This window comes from Chaetodon trifascialis, chromosome 16 (genome assembly GCF_039877785.1).
Source record: "Chaetodon trifascialis isolate fChaTrf1 chromosome 16, fChaTrf1.hap1, whole genome shotgun sequence".
Taxonomy (NCBI): domain Eukaryota; kingdom Metazoa; phylum Chordata; class Actinopteri; order Chaetodontiformes; family Chaetodontidae; genus Chaetodon; species Chaetodon trifascialis.
In genome coordinates, this window is record NC_092071.1 from 16,103,023 (window position 1) to 16,125,698 (window position 22,676).

A 22,676-nucleotide genomic window follows, 5' to 3' on the forward strand; every position below is an offset into this window, starting at 1 on the left:
GATGGAAGCAAAGTTGCTTGATCAATTGTCAGATCATTAAAAAATGGCCTGCAACGGTCTGTTCGTGAGCCATTTCTGTATGTCATATTTTTGTTAATGCACAATTCCCTCCCTTCCCTTGAAAAGAATCAGAATTGTGTATCCCAGCTCCTGGAAGAACCAAACTGCAGCCAAAATCACACTGAGAGCTCCATATTTCTTCCTTAAGATGGCCGTTTTTGTCAAATTAAATAATGCCAGGTTGGAGCTGGTAAAAAATGTAGGCCTGTGCAATGCCTGAGTAATGATTGGCACCCCTGTGGACCACACAGCTCTGTCATTGAGTGGTGCCCATAGCTCAGATTGCAGCTTTAATTGTGCAGCCTTGCAAAGGCAGCATAGGGAATTGGACTGGGGAGCAAAGAAGGGGGGGTGCATGTTTGCATATTTCTTTTTGTAGCGGGTGAGGGTGAGCAGCGTCGAGGACGAGACTGTGCCAGGGTGAGGGATCCCTTTTTGCTTCACACACCTCAATTTAAACTCAAGTTATATCGTCTGAATGTTGCACAGTTTAATTTTTCATTATGTTGAATGAATTAGATTTAAAAATTAACATTCAAAATAGGCCTACAGCAGGCCTGTGTGCTCAAGTTGATTTTATTCACTGCTAATCAATCCACAAATTCAGGAAATACAGGCTGCAATTTTGATTTTAAATGATTGAAGAAAACAAGTTATTTTATTTTCAAATCTCCAGTTAAAAATCAAAAGAAATGCCCCTTTAATATAGAAACTGTCTGAGAAGGAAAAAAAAAAAAAAAAAAGATTGGCATTGAGCTTTACTTGGTTTACTGTCATTAACCCTAAAGCACTTTTTTTTCCCAATGATCCGTTAATTACCCTGCACCCTGATTGCCTCCTCTAAACCTGTGACATAATTTAGCATCATTTTCTCAGCAATCATTAATGGTTTGGAAAATATTTTACAGATTCTAAAAATCATGTAAATAAATAAATGAGTAAACTTCCAGTTTGCCTCCTGCAGAAAGAACATCCAAAGGTGTCCGACATTTAACTACAAAACCAGGAGGGGCGTCCCCGTCACTTCCCCTCCTTTGCGCGCTCGCCAACGCACACACACACACACACACACACACACACACACACACACACACACACACACACGCATGCAGAAACATGAGCCGTGCAGCACGCGCTGGCACGCGCGCGGCCACGTCCGCGGGGTCCAGGTGCGCTATTAGTGAGGAACATGACCGGGCAAGTCTATAATGCGCACCCACGCCCCTGGAGTTTCTCATTTGCTGAAATAAATTTGCGCATATTAATATGATTCCGCAGAACCCAGAGAGGCGCACAAATGACTTCTTTCAAGTTGAATGATTACTATAAATCAAGAGCAAATGTCCGACAAATGTAGTGAATTTAAGTGAGTTGAGTAAAACACAACATGGGCAGCAAACACAGGCAGCACATATGAGAGTAATTGACAATTAAAAAAATAATAATCCGATGTGAGAACATGCCAGAGCTTAAAATGGCAAATGAACATAATGGCCTATTTTGTTCAAGTCGTTTGCGTGGAGAACAGCCACATTCCTTCCTCCAGAAAATCCATATCCCAGACTTTTTGATAGATAATTTACACCTTCTCAGGGCCTGTGCTAATAAGGACAAAACAATATGTAAACATGGCTCCAAACAGGCAGGCTACACAAAGGCCTAGAAAAAGCTCTCACAGTGTTGAACTTCTGTTATTTTCGACGCAGATTTGTTCAGGATTATTATAATGCACTGTAATAGCAGAAGATCAACTTTGCAATAGGGTCAGGGATTTACTGCATATACTGAGCAAGAAAGGAAAATGAATCCATTTAAACAAATAGACCGCCTTTTATATCTATAAATACAATTAAACAAAAGAAAAAAATGAAGAGACCAAATGAATGAAATAAGGAGGACAAATGTGAATGCACTAATTATGGCCTTTATGTGGGTGTATATCCATTAAACTAATAAGGCTGAAAAAGGGGCCTTTTATTTGTAATCCAATTTAAAATGCCAACAATTTGTCACCAGCCAGAAAAGGAATGATAAAAACCCCCCAAAAAAGAAAAGACAGAAAATCTCATCCTTAAAAAAAAGAGCATCTCTGTGGAATGGAGCGCTTGTGCCAAATATAGTCCAGCAAAACAGCTGCAATTAGCAACGGCTGCACAATGAGAGCACAAAGATATCCAAAATCACAAGAATCTCCCTCAAAACTTTGCAGGAGTGCCACAATTTGAGTGAATTTCTACTAGATTTGGTAAAGCGTTGCTATAATTACAGGCCGATCCATGTTTTCATTTCTCTGTCACCCTCCCTCTGTATTTGCACCTCATTCTCCCTATTCAGCCATTTTACATATTCATAACTGGAGTTGGTAGGCTAATGCGAAAACAATCCGTGCTATCAGAACCATCTGAGGCATCACGGCCCGCTGCATAAAACCACAAAACAGCCAGCTGAAATAAAAAAATATAAAACAGATCACCTTACACCTTTACTTTCACTATATTTCTACCTGTTCAGCTGCAGCAGTTGCACACATTTTGATAGAAAGAATCATTTTCAGTCAAGTCCTCATTTCATGGCTTCCGATGATACATCAAAGCACGAGCCACACATAGCCCTCACAGCCGCACGTGAAATCATTTCGATTAATTATCACTTTTCATTCAACTTAAAAACAGTGAGGCTCCAGCTGTCAGTGTGCAGGCTGTGATCAATTTCATGCATTTCATTTTTCTCTTACCTTCTTGGAGAGAGTACAGCAGGAGTAAAGTTACAAGCCACATGCCATAAATAGCAGGTATATTTTTCGGGAATATTTGGCAATCCTGGCAAGTGTGAGGCGCGGTTTTTTGGCCAGGCGGGTCTCCTTGCTGGACTGGCGACTGTGCTCCCCGGAGGTCTCTCCAGCCCTGCTGCCCCGCTAAGCATGGAGGGGAAATGAGAGGCGCCTCAGCCCCGCCCATGTCCCCTCCTCTCCTCCCAGTACTACTGTGCATACAAATCCATCCTCCCCACACTAATCAAACACCGCAGAACGACGGGACCCGGCCGAGCCGCGGGTGGATGTGAGCTGAACGCCTGATTTTGGTCCAGTTGTGTCCAAAGTGCCAGTGTGCGCGCGCTGGAGCCGCGCAGACAGATCTGTTGGCACCTTGGAGAGCGCACCCACCTGTGCGCCCCTGAAGACCGCGGTTCTTTGCGCAAAATGGATCTACAAAAGCCGCTCAGGCTGCAGCGAAGACTCTAAAACGTATTCATGTTTTTTCCTCTTGAGTTTGGGCATAAATCATAGGAACGTGGAGCCACAGCACAGACTAATGACTGCTTTTCTTTGTCTTTCGGAGCCGTGCAACGTGCGTAGACATTTGCGCACAGAAATGCACTGCAGATAGAGAGGAGGAGGAGGAGAGAGGAACAGAGAGAGTAGCGGGGTGTGGGGGCATGGCACGACCACACAGCAGGTAAAAGACACAGCAGGTGAATCAGACCAATTATAAAAGGCTTCAGTGAATCCTTAAAGGACCGTGAGAAACTTTCAACATGTCTACATGTCTCCGCTTTCACTCGGCTCTCTGTTGCGCATGATGCGAGGAGCTCCCCTGCATAAGCATAAATCAGGACAGTAAGTTGTAGGACACTCCCAGTTCATAGAATATTTAAAGTGGATGCCAGAGGTGGATCTGAAAAGTGATCCTTTGCTGCAGACCCCACCTTCAGACAGATAGACCAGAAACACAAATAAATGATTTCATTGTGGGCACTCAACAGAAATCTGACAGGAGATGCTTTGGGGTGTTTCTGCCGCTGCCGGGTCTTCCATAAAATTCTATGACATTGTGTTGTATTAACGTTTTAGTACATGCTCATTAACATGTATTTCATTCACACCCCTCAGACATATCAACACTTCACACAGCAGGCCCTGAGGGGGCAAATGTGTGGATTGAATCAAAGGCTTTTTCCTTGCAGAGCAGTGACAGTAATGATCAAAGTAACAACAGAGATGTGTTTTTTTTATTGTTTTTATTTTATTTTATTTTATTACTCTGAAACTATTGAAAACAATAATGTTCAGAATCTTATTGGCGTAAAAGTTTTCCCAACTGAACATAGCCTGTGGAGTAATCAATTAAGTAGAAGTGGCAAAAAAAAATCCAGACTTATGTATTTATAACTCGTGGGTCAGAGGTCACTCATTGAAAATCTGTCGTCTTTAAACTTGAACAAACAGGAGCAGCTTCTCCGCACACACGGCACTGCTGCCCGCAGCGGCCGCTGCGATCTGATGCGACCGGAGGTCCAGGCCCCGCATGCAGGTCACTGCTGACATCTGCTGGTTACACTGACACACGCAAGTGCATGGAGCCATTTAGGTGCATATCTCCACAATTGATTTGGCATCACGTGACCTTGCAGATGCGATTGGGTTTTTGGATTATTTTTCAAAGCAACATCAGTAGATTATGTGTGAAAACTTCATTGCTGATCACTTTGCTGTACCACAGTGACTTAGTCTATGTGAGTGAACTAAACTAATGATAAAAAGATATTCGATCAAAATTCTCAGATGTGAAGATTTCTTTTTTTATGCGTGCGGTGTATAATGTATGATGCTTTGTTCCATAGCGAGCATAACAGGGGACACCTAGAGAGCAAAGTCTGCACAAAAAAACAGCAGGAGCACAACAGTTTGATACACATTTGACAGTCAACTAACCTAAGTCCTCAGATCTAGGTTTTATTTCTGCATATTCCTTTGTGCCCTTTACTTTGGCATGTAGGAACGTATTTTATTTGGAGAATTCATGTGTTGCCAGTGGGTTAACGGAAGAATTCCAACCAGTAATATGATCACAGACTTCTGAGTAAACCCTCCAAATTTCAGGGAGGTGGAAAGAAAATGAAGGCAGGATAACTTAGAATAGTAATTTTCTTAAAGACTGATTATGGATGTTAATTTATTAACAAGATGATGAATCAATTTTCCTAGTCTTACTCTGGGTGTCATTGTAGGGCTTACAAGGGTACTCCAAATTGGAAAAGATGGCAACTTGCAAGAGACCAATTAAAAAAAAAAAAAAAAAAAGACATGAAATGATAAAAAATGATGTGGCAGAGGCAGAGATACACACACTCCACTATATAAATACACTTATCATAATGCAGTTTGGTTGTTTCTTCCAGTTGACTTTTCCTGCATGCAAATGCATCATCAGAGATAACCCTGATGACATCACTCAGGGGCGTTTTCTCTTTGCTGTGTTGAGCAGGTTTACCTGTGAAGTTTTCAGTGTACTTCCTCCCTCAGCCCAACAGGGGGTGTCAAATCATCAAATGTTATACTCTTTCATAGACACACAGCAAGACAGGATGTATTTTATTCAAAACTTTATTAGACTTAATGTTTCTATAATAAAGAGACCAAGAGCTGATATGCACAGATGAGAGGCTGAAAATGGAGACATCATTTGAGGGCGAGCCAGAGCATTTTAGCTGTATATCTGTGTGCAGAGAGCAGCGGTGGAGTATGACTTGGTCAGTCTATACACTCTGCAGGGTCTCATTGAGTACAGGGGCTCCAGTCTGCTACATGCTGATCTCTTGATGTTCTCCATTCACCCTGCATCCCATCATCACAACTGCCTGATCCAGGACATATTGCTCACAGGCCGGTCACAGTAACCCAAAGGTGCGGTGTGACAAACTGTCACTGCTGTTGTGATTTGCATAGAGCTGCTTGTCATTGTAAGGCCCTCACTGACACTACATCAACATTTCCCTAAAGCTTGGTTTTCTCAATTTTACTGATTCAAACAAATTACTGTCTTAACCAAGTCTGATTAGGCAACAACTGACAGAGAGAAAGCCCATTCCTCAACATTTAAATTCAATTATTGCAATGAAATTATTTGATTTTATTATACTGCAAAACATTGTCTTCATGTTTCCACAGTCACAGCCACAGCCCCAAAGTTAAGACCTGATTTCTTGACAACACAACTGGCTCGAGGTTGGATTTTCTCTTTTAAGGCAAACAAGAATATGGTTAACACACATGTGACAAATGTATATTACCCATAATATTTCTTGCACCTTCTCTACCTGTAATACCTTCTCAAAGATGGCATGATGAAGTCACTACTGCTTTTTAAGCAATTTTGCCTTTCTGTCAGTCTTAACAATCATTCCTTTGCTAACAGCCCATTGGTGTATGCTAAAAGGAATAAAAGAACATTTTGGGAAATACATTTATTTGCTTTCTTGTGCTAGATGAGTCAGAGCCAGGTGATGATTACCTTAACTCAGCAAAAACACTGAGTTGCAGGGGGAAACAGCTAAGATGGCTCTATCCAAAAATAAAAAGGATCTGCCTACTAACAACTCTAAAGTTCACTGATTAACAACTTATTTCTTTTTTTGTTTAATTATTGGAATGTTTTCATTAATGCACAGTTGCCATTCAACCAGTAGAGACTCTGGGATGTTCTAACAGTGGAAAGACAAAATGCTTCGGCAAGTTTGAATTGAGAAGGTGTATGGTTGCATTTTCTGTTCAATTAGGAAAATAGGCGTAAGGATATTTTCTCTCCCTTACTTTTGTGAGTTTATTTTGTTTATTTATTAGGCCAAAAAAAAAAAAAAAAAGCTTGCATACACACCCTAGCTGAAACTATTAGGGGCTGTACTATCGGACTATCAACTGTTGTGATATTATGACACAGGCTGGGTTGCGGCTAGCTGGTTAGCATGCTAACTTCAGTAGATATCTCTGCAGCACAACACATCGACGACTTTGATGTAACGTCAGAGCTGCTATTTTTTGAATGTTTCAAACTAAAATTCTTGCCTTGTCTTACACATTGTACCTTTAACCCTTTCATAAAACCACAACGTCAGTTTTTGTACAGCTTAAATGTATAATGTCTTCATTGGTGAGCCTGAGAGGTGCTGGTGGCTGGATTTTGTTTCCTTTGGACAGAACCAGGGTAGCTAGTCTTTACGCTAAGCTAAGCTAAGCTAAGCTAACAGACTGTAGTTTCATATAATCAGACAGAGAGTAGTATCGATCTCCTCATCTAACTCTCCACAAGAAAGCAAGTAAGCGTATTTCCAAAAAATGACAAAATATTCCTTTAAGATTGATCCTTCACCATCTCATGGTGTTTAGATACATAACACCGAGTAACTACTGATATCATTTCATGAGACCCTGAAGAATCTTAACACCCAGCTACTTCCTCGTGTGCTGTTTGGTTTCTTCTTGACTCACTTGGATGACCAATGTGACAAACCGACAGTGGTTTGGACTATACATACACAAAAATATACATCTTTTTAAAGTGCCCAACACACCCCCTTTATAATATTGCTTCAAGCCAGTGACTAAGGACTGCAGTCACTTTAATGTGGAGGCACATTATTATTAATATAACAGAAGGTTTCAGAACCACCAGACATTCACACTTTACTGTACAGTACGCTCATTCAACACCTGTTGTGACTCAGGAGGTACGGTTATTTCTGACCTGACACAGTGTATACACACACATCTGCCCCACTCTCCAGAGGTATTTCTTTTTAAAACCAGACATTCAGTGTCTTGAATGTAAAACAGATATGTCGTAAATGCAGATGAAATTGTATTTCACTGTTTGAGTTTGATGATGCAGATACATTCATCTCCTAATGTGATGCTCAGCTCAGCTGGCAACTTCTCTTATTTCCTGCTTGAACAGAGATTATATTTGAACTACAGCCCCCCTACTCACGCCTAGTACGCCTGCTATCTGAGGCCTGATCCCAGGATCATTGAAGCAATGAATCTATGGGTCATTTACTGTATGCATGGGCAGGTCCATCAGGTTTATCTTTTTCACTGCAGTGCGGAGCAAAGGGTAAAACACTGACTGAATGAAAGTGGTGTCAGTGTTGAGGACAAACAAGCCATTTCCATGAAGAGGCACATACTAAGCAGAGAGTATATGTTGAGTCTGATCCAGGCATACGGTATCCACGGCCACACCGCCAAATAGTGCTTAGCCTTAGCAAAAGGTTAGCACGATGAAATTAACATGGCGTAGAATGGGATTTACAGTTAACCTCAGAGCTGACGCTACCAGTGTTAGTATATTGGAACAAGTATGAACTGTGTTTTTTTTTTGTTTTCTAGCATTGTGTCTAAAATCTGGCCCATATTGCACATGCTTAAAATGCATTGATTATTTGTCTTAAAAGCAGCATCCTCAGAGGGTCATTCATTTTCTAGGGGGGTGGGAGGGGGATGGTTTCAGGGGATTGTCTATCATTTCAGCTCAGAAGCTTGTTGTACTATTACTGTTTGCTGAGTTTTATAAATTGTTTTGCAATATATACTTGTCCTCGCCGCAGAGGAGCACAGAAGCACTAACAGGCACCTGTGTTTGATATCAAGCAAAAAGAAGGTAGAGGATGAAGAGCTGGGCTGAATCCTTCAGTACCATGTCACTACTGAAATCGCCCTTTGTTTTACTACAGTTGTTTGAAGAAATCAGGCAACATGCTCTAGGTGTTTTGTAGAAAGCAGTTACAAATTGATCAGTAGATTTGCGCATTAGAACTTGTTGTATATCACATGCTCTCAAAATCCAAATTAGATTTTCACAAAGCTGACTGTGTTATTAAAGGGCTTCTGTGAATTTGGTGATAGTTACAAAGGGATTCAGCCCAGCTGTAAGTACATTGCATTATTCCCTGTTTAAAGCACTTAAATAAAAAAGTGTTTTTATTCTGACTTCAGATGGAAAACAGTCGAAGTTTTAATTTTGGTGTGCTCTGGCTGTGGCCACAGACAATTACTGATATATCATTACTACAAAGCACTTTAAAAAAAAAGTGCACAACTGTGCAAAAATTATATACAACTGTTCTACACGTTTTTTTTTATTAACCCTTACACATAGTTCAATAACGTGCACACACAAATTCACACAGCCATCCCCATCATTTAATAAAATGTGCGCATAATTTGGTTTTAATCTAATGAATTCAGAAGGAAACCATCTACCAGAGACACTTAGCTTGCTGACCATAAACAAGTTTTCACTTAGCCTATGCTCATTGCACCACACACACTATTGTTTCCAGACAAGCTAAGCAGCCCCCTGTGTTTCCTAAGCTTAAAGTGGGTCTGTCTTGAAATGCATGAATACACCATGGTGATGTATGCAAGTACAAAACCAGAGAAAGGAAGGTTGAAGAACAGGTTAACATTCAGTTTGCTTGCTCAGTAAAGAGCTATCAGATGATGACTTTGCCAGTGGGAATGATCAGAATGAAAAGATATCCACCGTGTTTCTTTTGTATGGAGCCTGCTGAAAAACTGGGGAAATCTAAATCTTGTTGGCTCCAGACTATTTATTTTTCAGCTGCAAGTGTTTGTGCCTTCTTCCTTCCTGTTATAAAACTAGCTTTAAGGTAGCATCTCCATCACTGTTGTTGCCAGAGCCGTGTGTTTTTTTCTTCCTCTGTCTGTAGTGAATTGTCAGTCCCACAGTTTAAACACAGACAACTTGGGAGCAATGTTTTCCATAGAGACAAATGTATAGATTTTTTTGGTCTTGATACTTATGCCACGTGTGACATCGGGCCACAAAACATGATGTAAAAGTGCATGTCGACTGTTTGACTTGTCAAATGTTTAACTGTTATCACTTACTGTCTCCCCTCGGCTTGCTCCTCTAAACACACACACACAAACAAAGTTATCCTCGAACATGTTTTTCCTGGTAATGTGTTGATCACGGTGGGCAAATGAGGTAGATGTATAAGAAAGCAGGTAGGAAGAGGAATGCAAGTATATATAGAATTAAGACATTAATACCAAATTACCCAAATGTCTCTGGTAGGTGCCATTCTACTTTAGATTAAAATTATTATTTGCATGCACATTTTAAATAACTTTGTGTGCACTCATGATTCGCACTGTCTTTAGTTGTATATCATCTGCACAGTTACTGTTCCATGTGCATGTGGTAGCATTTATGCACATGTGTGTTTTTCCTTTGAAGGCCACAGCCAGGCAGAGTTTTTAGGATCCCAACTTGAACATAATGAATTTGCATGTGTGCAAATGCATATACACCTACCAATACGTATATGCAAAGAAGGTACGGAAATGTGAGTATTCGTATGGTTGTATATACATGCGCTTCCTCATTTCTTTTTTGGTGTTGGTTTTGAATCAGCTTTGGATCCTGAGAGGCCATTTTCTGTGTTGTCGATCCCTGATGAAGATACAAGGCACTCCTTACTGCAGAAAAAATGAGGGAAAGGAGAGAAATTCAGAGCTATACATATGCAGCTGCTTAAACAAACATTTTGAACTTGTTCCATTTAAAATTAGCTATGTACTCTGAGGAAACAGCGTGAAAGGTTTCTATCACTGATAAATATCCAGGTGGTTGTGAAAACTCACTTTTTCTCCTCAAGCTTGTAAAGAACAAAGAGAGTGAAGTTCTTCAGCAACATGAAGCCCATTATCAACGCGATGGCTCCACCCACAGCTGAGGCTATTATGGTGGCCAGCGAGTTGTCCACCACCCTCACTGCAAACGAACAAAAGACCAGAATGACGATGGTGGAAAATCTGCACATAAACAGTTTGAGAGTTTCCAGAACATTGACATTTTTATATCATGTGGTAGAGCCCTGGCTGCCTTTGAGAAAGAAGAAGAAGAGAGAAATTGTGCTAGCAGGACAAGACACTCTTCATTCTCATTAAAACAGCACTGCAGATCATTTAAAGTGATCAGAACAGGTGCATGGTTATAAAAACTAAAAAATATTTAGTTTAGCTGGAAAGTAGGATTATCAGCGCTTCTAGATTGTGTTTGTGTGTGTGGAGGACAAAACCAGACTTATTCAAAAACTAGCTAAATAAATGCACAAACACAACAAATCTGTCATAAATTAATTCCACATTATTTATTTTATCTTTTACAGTCAGGACAGGTTTTATTTCCTTCTGCAGGATTATTTCTGTCTATTTTTTTTTTCCTGTGCAAGGTTAATTTTTTCTCAGCAGACTCAATATTTCTTCAGCTGGATGGTTCTTGTATATGTGGCCTGATTTATTTTATCTTCAACATATAAATGAATGCATGGTCTAGTTTATTTTCACTTCAGTATGCACATTATGGGGGCATGAAGTAAGCCCCAATGAGCCGTTCCACATTTGTGATTGGCCAATATACAGCATGTCAGGGCATATAGTTAAGCAAGTGATATCTATAGGGATCTGCTGTCTTATTGGGAAGTTTTCCACACAGTTGGTCTCATTTTAGTTGCTGAAAGGGGCAGAAAAACTACTCAGAAGATGAGTGAATAACAGGCAGATTTAAGACCATTTGTGCATATTTTTACAAAAAATATGTGTGTATAACCAGTTGGTGATTTGAAGGGAGACTCCATCCCCCTTGTTATCAAATTGACCAAAATGCATCCCCCTTGTTGCCCTGCCACCCCTCCTCTCCATCACCTGGTAGCAGAGAGAGCGCAGGGACAGAGGGGTTGTTTAGTTGAATATGTTAGTCTAGCCTGCCCCACTCATTGATCCTTTATGACTGAAGTTAGAATCTATGGCACCGACCACCACTCTGAAATATCAGTGGCCTAACTGTGCATGCGTGTGTATTGATAGATCCATGACGCTGTTCATGTTGCTGAAGCAGCAGTCAGATTTGGAATTGCACTTGTTTTTCCCTCAGTGCCGCCGTTCTGTCAGTTAAGTTTTGGATCTGTAATATCCTTTAAACTGTATACTATAAATACTCAAATTGTAGCCTGTAGTATTCCTGTCGAGTAGTGTTACCTTCAGGATCAAGTGACAAGTAGCAGTGTGTAGAAGCAAAAGGGCGAGAGGATCGTAGAGACACACTGATGCCTGTAGTATTCCTGTAATATTCCTATAATGTTTCTGTGCAGCTAAAAAAAAACCCTCAGACCACCTCTAACAAAATATTTCAGGGGAGACATGACTACAGATACAGTTTACATATAGTTTTAGGGTTAGGGTTAGTTTTAAGTTGGGTTAGGATTTATAGGCCCCCTATAAAAAATAACAAACCAGCTGTAACTAAGCAACTAATAGGAATACCATTTTGCCAGAAGACCCCATTTGTATGTACGATGAAAGAAAAATAAACCAGACCCCTCCCTCACAGACTTTGACCACTCACACTCGTCCACCACAATGAGTTTGAAGATGGCACTGTGGTTCTTGCCCTTCTCTTTGGGGTTGCGCCCAAAACAAGTGTATTGGCCGTCATCCTCGAAGGTGATGTTCCACAGCAAGATGGAGATGTTGTTGTGATCGTTTTTCCCCACAAACTCCACCCGGTCTCGATATATACTCACATGTGGCACCACTCCCTCTGATGGTATCACTGACTCACACACCTGATAGGACCAACAAGCTGTCAATCATCCAAAATGACAACTTACAAGTTACCAAAAGCTGAATATGAATGTTTCTCTCAGACAGAAGGTTCCCACCTTCTGCATGGTGCCGTTGTCATTGAATTGCCAGTTGAAGTAGAGGTTCTTGATGCCGATACAGCTGGAGTATGTGCAAGGCAACATCACTGTGCTGCCATTCACTGCCTCTAGGAAGGGAATCTTCCCTACAGACATCTCGAGGGCCTGAGCAGACCACATGCCTGAGGAGGAAGAGGTAGAAAACATGAGAAGAATATCGGCTTTACAGTGCAGCAGTGTGAACACAAAGTCAGTCTGTTTAAAGCAATGGTTCAGCATTTTGGGAGACACGCTTATTTGTTTTCTTGCTGAGAGTTCTATGAGAAAATTGATTGCAAGTTTTTAAGTTTTGTGTTTGAAGACAAATGATTGACTACTGATTGGCTTCCTTTCTTTCTTTGCAGGACATGCCACATAAGCCTCTCACAGTGCCCTGCACAATACCTGCACTTTGTATGCGACCTCCTTGGACTTGATTTGTGGTCATGCCACAAAATAATCCTGGTTTGCTCATCCAGTGAACGATCAGAATGAGGAGAAGTTTCTGGACAGTGACAATAAATCTGCCTCATACACACCAAAACGCTGGAATGCAAGACTTCTCTTCAGTGTGGCACACAATGCGCATGATGTCCAGTTCTGTGCTTTTACTATACAGTAAAATATATATGCATAATATGCATGCTTAATTTGGTTATGTAACCTGGTTATTCAAATCCTTTAGACTATTTCGTGGGCATACATTAGAGATTATTTACCTTTTCTAAAATTTAAGTTGAATATTTATGGTTTTGGGAGCACATTATAACATATATATATAGCATGTCTGTTATTGGCACTTGACTAGTCAAACCCTCAGTAACATGACACCACAAAGTCCTTGCTGTGACATCACTGTATATAAGAGAGGATGAAATCTGCAGTGCCCCTCATAACCTTACATGAGGGACCACAGTCCGACAGCATCAGGAAGTCGCAGTGATTAAATCTGACTTCTGCCAATCAAAGCAGATGGTACAGGTAAACTCTTTTTTTCATTGTTTGTCATTTCCCTTTCTTCTCATTCATTCTAGACATAGCAGGCACCCCACCTTCCTATTTAGCAGCTCCGTTTTGTGATCAGGCATGTGTCAAGGTCAGAGGCAGCAAAGAGGCACAGTATGTAGTTCCATCAGTTCAATGACAGACGTCACTGTCGGCCTGCTCTCTCCCTCTTTCAGACCATTAACACACCTTGTGCTTAATGCTTCCATCTAGTGTGTGAGGTGTAAACTACATGCTCACGAGGTGCTGGGCAGAACTAGTACACAGGTGCAGAGGTTATAGAGAGAAAACCGCCACAACACCAACAGCATCCGAACATGATGTTGATATAATGCAGCTGTAGCATTTCTGCACTGTTTCTAACATTCCTGTGATTTCTGCCCTCTGTTTCGTGCCCCCTGTGCTATGCTTTGGTCATAACATGGTCAAGGTCATCGGCTGACAAACACCACTGCAGCAAATAGGAATACCCAAGAACAGCAGATATGGCTTCACACAGCAAAGGAGGGCATACTGTATGTGGGAATGTTATTGATTCATTCTCATCTCACTCTTGCTATCTGGCAAACTCCCTCCCTCCAATCTTTTCCTCAGCTGGTCCAATGCAGCACAGTGAGCTTGCAAAAACAGCAACAGAAACAGTGACGAGCGAGCAACAGCATCACCCCCCCCGTCTCATTTGCATTGTTTCGTGCCGCTCAGGCTATTCTAACAACCTTCTGACAGCATGTTTGTAATGCTCTGTTATCTCTCTCTCAGTCTTCCACTCTGTGTTCCTGTGTGTCCTTAAAACCTTTGCTTTCGATAAGACCGCCCAGTTTGATCACTGCAGCTACTGAAGCTGCTGACAAGAGACCAAGGAAAAAGTACAATTACAAGATAATGCATTTCTTCTTTCAAGAACCTTGAGCTCCTTGTTTTGTCTCAACAGATATCACTCTCCCTTAAATCAGACACCTACTGCCCATTGTCTCTTTTTTCCTGCATTTCTCATTGAGGTTTGCAATTAAGTTGGTTTTTCCAAGGTAAAGGTTCAGGCTGCAGATGAAAGTAGAACAGTGATGCTCCAGTTTCTAGCCTATATGTGTCAACATCAGAACAGTAGTTTAGTTGATGAATACGCATACGCATAAAACTATAGCTCGACTGATACTGAATTTTTGAGGCTGATGCTGAACTCGATATTTAGGTGTTACTTTTGCTTTATGGACCAATAATTATTTTATGAAACATAAACACATAATGTAAACAATATTGATGACTGGCATTGCTCTATTGTGGATAAACCATGTTAAGGTAACACTGTCTCTAAATGATCTCTAACCTACTTTGGCATTTCTGTTCTGCAGTTTCTTTGCTGACATTTACACCAACGCAGATATACTGTATCTGCAATCAGCTAATATTGGCTCATATATCCACTACATCTGTTTGTGGGCTTAAAACTGTGATTTTTACATTTTAAGGTAAGACAGGATGAGAATCAACCTTATTGAAAGGTGTGAGAGGAGACATTACAGTGCACAAGAAGTGCTCCGGGTCTGAATGGTCAGGATGTGGAAAAACAACACAAGATGTCTCTTTAAGTGGAACAAAATTCACTTAAGAAATTTGCTTTCCTACGACTGTCTGGCCAATACTTTGAACATGAACAGCCTATGATAGAACTCTGTCAGAACTGTTTAATTCACACATATAGACCTCCTTTAGTGCACTCATAGTCACTATCTCACTCTATCTAGCTGTAACACTTCAATACACCTGAGCCTGGTTTCCCATCCTTGTACATGTTTCCACAAATTAACAAGTCTGTTCAAATTACGATGGTTTATCCACAATATAATGATGATGCTCAGATGCTTTGCAACTGCTGTAGCATCTTTATCTGCACTACTTGGCCACATACGCCCTCTGATTAAGTCTACCTTGTGTTTTTTGTTATATAGCCAAAATGTGTTTTGTTCATTCTAAATAAAGACAACACCTGTGAGAGAGAAACAGATGTTCTTATTCTGAAAAAAGTAAACAAAAAAAGTGTTTACCTGGCAGCACAATTCCACTGATGAGTCAGTTCATGTGTGCCAATGGGAGAGAGAGAGAGGACGTATGAATATTCAAAACCTACTGAGAATTATCAGTTTGATTAACTTGGGACTGGAAATGTTTGAAGGTACTTTAGAGTTCCTGCACATAATGCCACAGACCATGGTCTCATGCAGGTTTAGCTTTTCAGTGTGTATTTGCAGCACTGCTGCTGCACTGATGCTCCACACCCATATGTAGGTTTAGGAAATCCCAAGAAGTACGTACAGTAAGTAATGAATGTGGCAACAATGTTGGAGGGAGCATTTGACATAAATATACTAATAGGCGTATTTTAATGAAAATTGGCTGATTGTTAATTGGCTAATGGCTCACCTCATGCTGTCAGTGTTTGTAATTTTGTGTGTTTTTTGAGCTCTGTTGCTGCTTATGCTTTATTTTTACTGTTTTTGGTTTTATTTTTAACAGTTTTTACTCTTGTGAAGCACTTTGTGACCTTGCTCTGTTGGAGCTATAATAAGATAAACAACACTTATTTACTTTACTATTGCAGGATAAATGCAGGGTGGCAACCCTCTGTCTCTGGAGATGTCCAGTTGGGTGTCTCAGGCATATAGAATCCAATATCCACACATGATACTCTATATCCAAAAAAAACATAGGAGGCTACCACACCATCACCTCTGCCCATGAATTCACTTGAGACAACAATGTTACAAAAGCATCAATATCTTGATGGTTTACTGGACACTGGTCTGAGTGACGCTGCTGCTCTATTACTGCAGACATACATCTTGTCCAGTGCAATACGCTTTGAATGGCAGGGCCTCATCTGGAGTGCTGATAGTCAAACACAGCTTTTATTCTTATTCCACATTATTCTGCTCACATTCCCTTTTGTGGACATGCAATCCCAATCCTGACCAATATGGATCACAGATAGCACAAAGCTGTTTGATTGCAGCAACAATCTTATCTCTATCAGCCAAAGACTTTATTTCAAACTACCATTTTTTTATGAAACATCAGCAACATTTATAGTCCTGTCCTCTCTGTGTTTCCATGCAGAACCAGAAGCACATTTTGCTCATGAGATGAAACACATAACCTCCAGAAGAAAAAGAAAAACAGCTCATCATGAGCAAACTAGTCCAGTAACCAAAGCAGAAACCTTTTTCAAAAGCTAGTGTACCGACACAGTAAACACAACTGCAGCAAACACGTATGCAGGTCAGAAGCAGATGAAGGTCAATGTCAAACTTGGAAAAAACACAGCATCATTGCTCCGCATAAAAACCCAAACGCAAGCTGATCGAGGAACAAGCTTTTGGTATTCAATTAAGAGTGAAACAAAACACAAACATGAAGTTTTCATAGAAAAGGGGATGAGGAGGAATTATTCACAATCAGCTGCGGATAATGATGGTGGACCAAATAAAGGGAGGTGACATAAAGTGGGAGATAGACATTACCAAGCAGTATAGAGAATATCAGGCCGACGGCTGTGTGTGGAGGGCCCAGCCTTGGGGGTTCAACCCCAACCCACTGGACTTCCATAACAGCCAGATGTGCTCCAAAACAAATACTGCTGCAGGATCCAGTCCGGGCTCGGGATAGCTGGCAGAATCTCCTTTTGCACAATTTAGCCTCTGCTATATTGGATTAGATCTGGAAGATGCTGACTGAGTGCCTGGACCCCAAATGACGCACGTCCCAATGTTGCACCTACAGTAGTCCCAGGGGTGGTGAGCCTACCTGCCAGCCCCGACAGCGCCCGTGTTTAAGAGGCTGTAGGTTAGACAGATAGCAGAGCAGGAGATTGACAAAGAAGGAAAAAGTTAATCAACTGAAATTCAAAAATAAGGACATAGTGTCACTATAAAAGCACAGGCAGTACAGTAAAAGATTACATTTCTATGTCTATGTTTGCAAGTTTTCTGCATGCAGGTGTCAACATACGCATACGGTATCTCTGCCTCAATGCAAAATATAACAAATATGATTTGATGATGAGTGCAGTTCAAGTTTTTGTCAAGCCTACCTGCTCCCTGCAGCTGGTGTTCACTCACAGGCCGGCAGGCTGCCTGCACAGCTGAGTCAGTGTGGACAGGACAGCGGCAGAGCGGCAAACGCTCACTGCGCACAGTCAGGGTTCACTCAAGGAGATTCCGCCAGCCAGCACTTTCACTGCAGAGACAGCCACATTGCAGCGGCAGCCAGGAACAGAGACAATGGAGAGAAACTGAAAGACAGACAGGGACGTAGAGAGACAGACGGACAGGAGGGAATGCCGTTGCGCTCATTCCCTCTGAGCAGAGCCCCAATGAAGCTGACTCCTCTCTCTGCCCGTCCCTCCGGCGATCTCACAACTTTTCCCTGTCCTCTCTGTTGGCTGCATGCCAACCCTCTCTCTCTCCCCTCATCTCTCTGTCTCCCCTCCCTCACTTGCCCCCGCATCCCTCTTATTCTCTTTCTCTCCTCCATCACCCCCATTCACTCCTCCTCCTCCCTCCCTCACCCTCCTCCCCATCTCCTGACTCGGGGCGTGTATGCAGACTCAGGCACTTTTGTCAGAGTGTTTGTGAAGATCAGAGAAAAGTTCTGCAGTGCAGGTTGAGGAGGAGGTTGTGTAATGCAGCCCCAGGGCCGGGCCAGACGCGCGGTCCCATAAACAATTTCCTCCATTCATAAATAGACATGTCCTGTCACTGATAACGTCACCATTAAGGTATCCAAACATCACAGAATTACAAGTGGGAGGGGGAGGCAGTGCAGTAGTTGTTCCACTATTCCCATTCAAAATGTCAGTTTTTTTTAAAAAACTGCAATGTGACTGCAATGTTTGTTTTGCTTTTCCCTTCTTTTATTGTCTATTTCCTCTCACTCTGCACTTCTCCTTCCTAACAATAACAGACTTCTGATTTTCTACGACTCTCTTTCTCCTCTGCTCTGTTCTCCTCACCTCCTCTTCTCCTGAAAGGCAGGCTCCTGTCAGGACTCATATTTCCCTGGCTCAGGATAATCAACATCCACAGCCACCGGTGACTTGTGCATGTGTGTCCCATTCAGTGTCTAGAAGGTCAAACTGTTTTCTATATCATGAGGCGTTCATTGCTCTGTTGTGATCATTGTGATGCAGCTGCATGTGCATTGTGAAATGAGGCGGTGTAGTCATTTTTCACAGCAGGACAGCTCCTTTCCCATAAATGTACATCAGTCAACACCAGCTGACCAATATGATGTGTCTGCACTATTCACTGCAGGACACCATGGAGGAAGCACTTAGCTCAGTTTTCAGATTTGATTAGTCAATTTTGGATCGGATTAACATTGCATTCATACACTTATGACTATATGCCTGTCAAACTCCATCCATTACCGTAAATAGAAGGTGTACATTAATAATGACTTATTGTTATCAGTTCATTAGAAAAAAGGGGGGTTAGTAAGAGGTTAATTAGAGTTTCATTCTGGAGCAAAGGGGAGCTGTGAGTGCTAACAAGGATGCAACTGCGACAGAGTGAAGCCATCTGAGCTGAGGTACAGTTACACAGGCAGAGGACAAGGAGACAACGACACATCCATGTTGGACCTCACCTTATGCTTGTTTTTCTCTGCTTACAGAACTCTTATTTCTTTTACAGGAGAAGAAGGTAAGGTAAAGTTTGCAACTCTGAAGGGCTGTAACTGAAATTTACACTGGCAGATTAAACAGAAGACAGATGCCAGTCTCTGCCACATAAGTGTAGACTGTACTTTACTTACTTTGCAAGTACTTAACACTGCGATCTATTATTCATTGAGCAGGATGTTATGTCTTTGCAGGACGGCATCTTTTTTATTTTGTAGCTCATGCAAAACTTTGTGTATATATATATATATATATATACACATATGTATATGTGTGTGTATATATACATACACACATATATATGTGTATATATGTATGTATGTGTGTATATGTGTGTGTGTGTGTGTGTGTGTGTGTGTGTGTATACGTATGTATGTATGTATGTATGTATGTATGTATGTATGTATGTATGTATGTGTGTGTGTGTGTGTGTGTGTTTGTGTGTGTTTGTGTGTGTGTGTGTGTGTATATATATAGGTGTGTGTGTGTGTGTGTGTGTGTGTGTGTGTGTGTGTGTGTGTGTGTGTGTATTTATGTATGTAAGTATGTATGTATGTATGTATGTATATGTATGTATGTATGTGTGTGTGTGTGCTATGCAGCTATGCAGACACAGTAGCAATATCCAAATAAAAATCTGATGTGTGTCACAGGACGTTGAATGAACAAAGTGAATCCACCCTGATTTAACAGTATGCGATCGCACCCAACAACTAAGAAATTAGCCAGAGGATTACAAACTAATACGGTTCAGTGCTCCATCGTGAAGTAGGTACTGTAAGGTGTGGTGTGAGGCCGGGTGGAGGGTGCTCTGATGGGTGTGGAGCTCTAAGAGAGAGATAACGCGGCCAGGCTGCAGGCTCACCGCTCTCTTCTCACCGCTCTCTTCTCCAGGCCCCTCCACTGGAGTATCAATGCAGCAGCGGTGGGAACTCTTCCAAAACTGCAATAAGAAGAGAAAAAAAGCAAGAATTTGCTGCAGAAAGACAGGGTGCTGCTGCAGTCCAGTGCAGGACCACACATGGACAAACATACTGACACAAACGTGCTGTACTGATATTCATTGTTGTGTATCCCCTGCTGTTATTCAGTGATGCCATGTAGGTGCACCCTCAGATTTAAAAAGCAGCTGGTGTCAGTTGCTCTTACTGCAGCAAAATGTGCGCTGCTCCAACGGAAACAGACAAGGACATACATCTCAGCTCTGACTGTACATTAGTGAAGCAGACCAATACCACAACTCCCACAATGAAAACACAAATAAAGTGTGGAAGAAAGTCAGGCCTTTCATTTAAGCAAGACTGGTAGTACATCACTGTAAAAAAAATACTCCATCGCAAGGAAATCCTAGTACAGACAAAGGTACTTCTACTCAGCAAAATGTAAAGTATATGAAGTAAAAGTCCTTAAACAAAGCATGAAACAGAGGGCAGAAATCACAGGGATGTTACAAACAGTGCAGAAATGCTATACAGTAGCTGCAGCCGTGGTGGTTTTCTCCCTATAACCTCTGCACCTATGTACTAGTTCTGCCCAGCAGCTCGAGAGCATGTAGTTTACACCTCACACACTAGATGGAAGCATGTAGCACAAGGTGCTTTGGTGTGAAAGAGGGAGAGAATAGAACTAAAGTGACTTTTACTTACGTAAAATGGTCTCTGTGATGACATTATTAGATTCATATACTGATACATCAATAAGTATGCATTTTATAGTAATAACTATGCATTATATACAGTTAAGTGGTAGCCCTTTAGTTCTTAGTTCCTCTTTCATATGACCATTTCAGACCAATCATGGCATAATGATTATCAGGCAGTTAAAGTTACTGATCTGTGTGAAGCAGGTATAGATAAGTCAGCATCACAATGATGATTCTCACATCATCATCAACAACAACAAAATAATAATAATAATAGTCTAATCTGTACTCATGCTGCTTCCTGTGTATTGTGTTTTAAAATACAGGGGTCACCATGATGGCAGGTTCCTTCAGTCTGTGTCTTTATATCAATATATGCTCTAAAAGCTTTTTATATGTAAAATTTTGGGGTGATTTTTTTTTGTTTGTTTTCAGGGAAAATGGCAGCACTGAGTGAATAAGTGTCATTATCAATAACCAAAACAGCACAACGTTTCTCATTTTCTTTAAAACATAATTAAGCAGGAATGCTTTAAAACAAACAAGCGAACAAACAAAACAGACATACTCAGAATCTCTAATATATTCAAGGCAAAAACTGGGGCTACTAAACCACCAGACATTTCCCTCAGGAGTTGGAAGAGACGCACAAATCATCAAACAATCTTGTCATCGTCCTTGTAAATTCATTGGTTCAGAGCACTAAACCCATTCATACAAAGCGAGAACCTGTTCAGCAGGGTATGGTTCCATTCCAAGAGCATATGAAATGCACACAGAGCAAAAGAGTCAGTGTGGAGAAGCTTGTGTGGAGACAGGTTCACACATGTCCCCCCCCCCCCCCCCCCTGTCTTTAAGCGTATGGATATACTGTAAAAACATGTTTAGAATCAACAGAGAAAATATTTCATAATGCCACCAGGGGGTGATGTGTCCATGCCCCTAGTTTCTTCTGAATCCATGCTCCAATCACAGCACTGAAAAGACACTCATATTTTCCTGTGGGCAGTAATGTGAGTGATATGACAGTAATGCCTGTGGTTTTCTCATGGTTGTTCAGTAGGCGGCGAAAAGGGATTAAAGAATGTTGCAGTGAGGGTATTTCGACCTGTTGCCAAACCAAATACACCCATTTCAAGACACAGACAGCTCCAGAGCACTTAATTTCCCCAGTGTGGGATCAATAAAGTCTTATTTTAAAAACCAGGGAGGACAGAGCCTTTGCAGTAGCAGCGCCATTTGAAGACCCACCTCTTTTCACTTGCCTTTGATTAGTGTCTGCTTTTTCAAATGCTAGTGATTATGTTCCCTAGGAATCCCTCAGTTACCTTTTAAATGATCTTTTTTGTTGTTGTTTTGTTTCATTTTTAGTTCTTGTAGTCAATGTCTTTTAACCCTTTTCCTTTCACCCTAATTATTTCCTGTGTTTATTGCACTGTAAGCACTTTCATGTGAAGCACTTTGGTGTGGCTCAGCCGTCTGTAAATGTGCTATAGAAATAAATTGACTTGACTTGACTTGACTTGATTTATCTTATCTCAGAAGAAAACCCTTAAAAAAAGTTGGCCCAATGTTTAACAAACAGACTTTTGCATTGTTGATAAGAAAAACTGAATAAACTACAGGCTTTGCTCAGCTGTTGTCTGGCCAAGAGGCGTGACTGTCACTGATTGTTATGTATGACAAACCCAGGAGTGGCTGGTGGTTGGTATTTCACACTCACCCTCCCAATCTATTCACCTCAAGAGC

At 41.2% G+C, this 22,676-nt stretch overlaps 2 protein-coding genes across 5 annotated transcripts in view; both read right to left on the reverse strand.

The window, feature by feature from the left end:
• LOC139344661 (cell adhesion molecule DSCAML1-like) overlaps positions 1-3,017 on the reverse strand; it is a 51,387-nt gene extending 48,370 nt beyond the window's left edge. For 2 of the 3 annotated variants that reach the window (XM_070982985.1, XM_070982987.1), the window contains exon 1: positions 2,795-2,943. In XM_070982985.1, coding sequence (XP_070839086.1) covers positions 2,795-2,837 — 43 coding nt within the window. In that variant the 5' untranslated portion in view covers positions 2,838-2,943. Of the gene's footprint in view, positions 1-2,794 lie in introns of all 3 variants that reach the window. The other variant, XM_070982984.1, reaches the window with a different exon arrangement.
• Positions 3,018-5,442: 2,425 nt separating this feature from the next.
• Positions 5,443-18,052, reverse strand: scn4bb (sodium channel, voltage-gated, type IV, beta b). Of its 2 annotated transcripts, XR_011603151.1 has the most exons (7): positions 17,696-18,052; positions 17,127-17,442; positions 12,586-12,749; positions 12,270-12,489; positions 10,508-10,637; positions 7,086-10,342; positions 5,443-7,049 (listed from the first exon to the last, which is right to left on the reverse strand). XR_011603151.1 is itself a non-coding variant. In XM_070982195.1 (6 exons), the coding sequence occupies exons 2-6, from the start codon at positions 17,209-17,211 to the stop codon at positions 10,246-10,248; spliced, it is 696 nt and encodes a 231-aa protein (XP_070838296.1). In that variant the 5' UTR covers positions 17,212-17,442; positions 17,696-18,052; the 3' UTR covers positions 5,443-10,245. The 2 variants fall into 2 exon arrangements, 1 of the variants encoding a protein (XP_070838296.1); XM_070982195.1 differs by having other exon boundaries at positions 5,443-10,342.
• Between the last annotated feature and the right edge of the window lie 4,624 nt (positions 18,053-22,676).

Coding starts and splice junctions, on each gene's coding strand:
- scn4bb (XM_070982195.1), bottom strand. CDS start 17,211: ATGGAAGTCCAGTGGGTTGGGGTTGAACCCCCAAGGCTGGGCCCTCCA. Junction 12,750..17,126: donor GATATTCTCTATACTGCTTG/GTAATGTCTATC, acceptor CTTCCTCCTCAG/GCATGTGGTCTGCTCAGGCC. Junction 12,490..12,585: donor ACAACGGCACCATGCAGAAG/GTGGGAACCTTC, acceptor TGGTCCTATCAG/GTGTGTGAGTCAGTGATACC.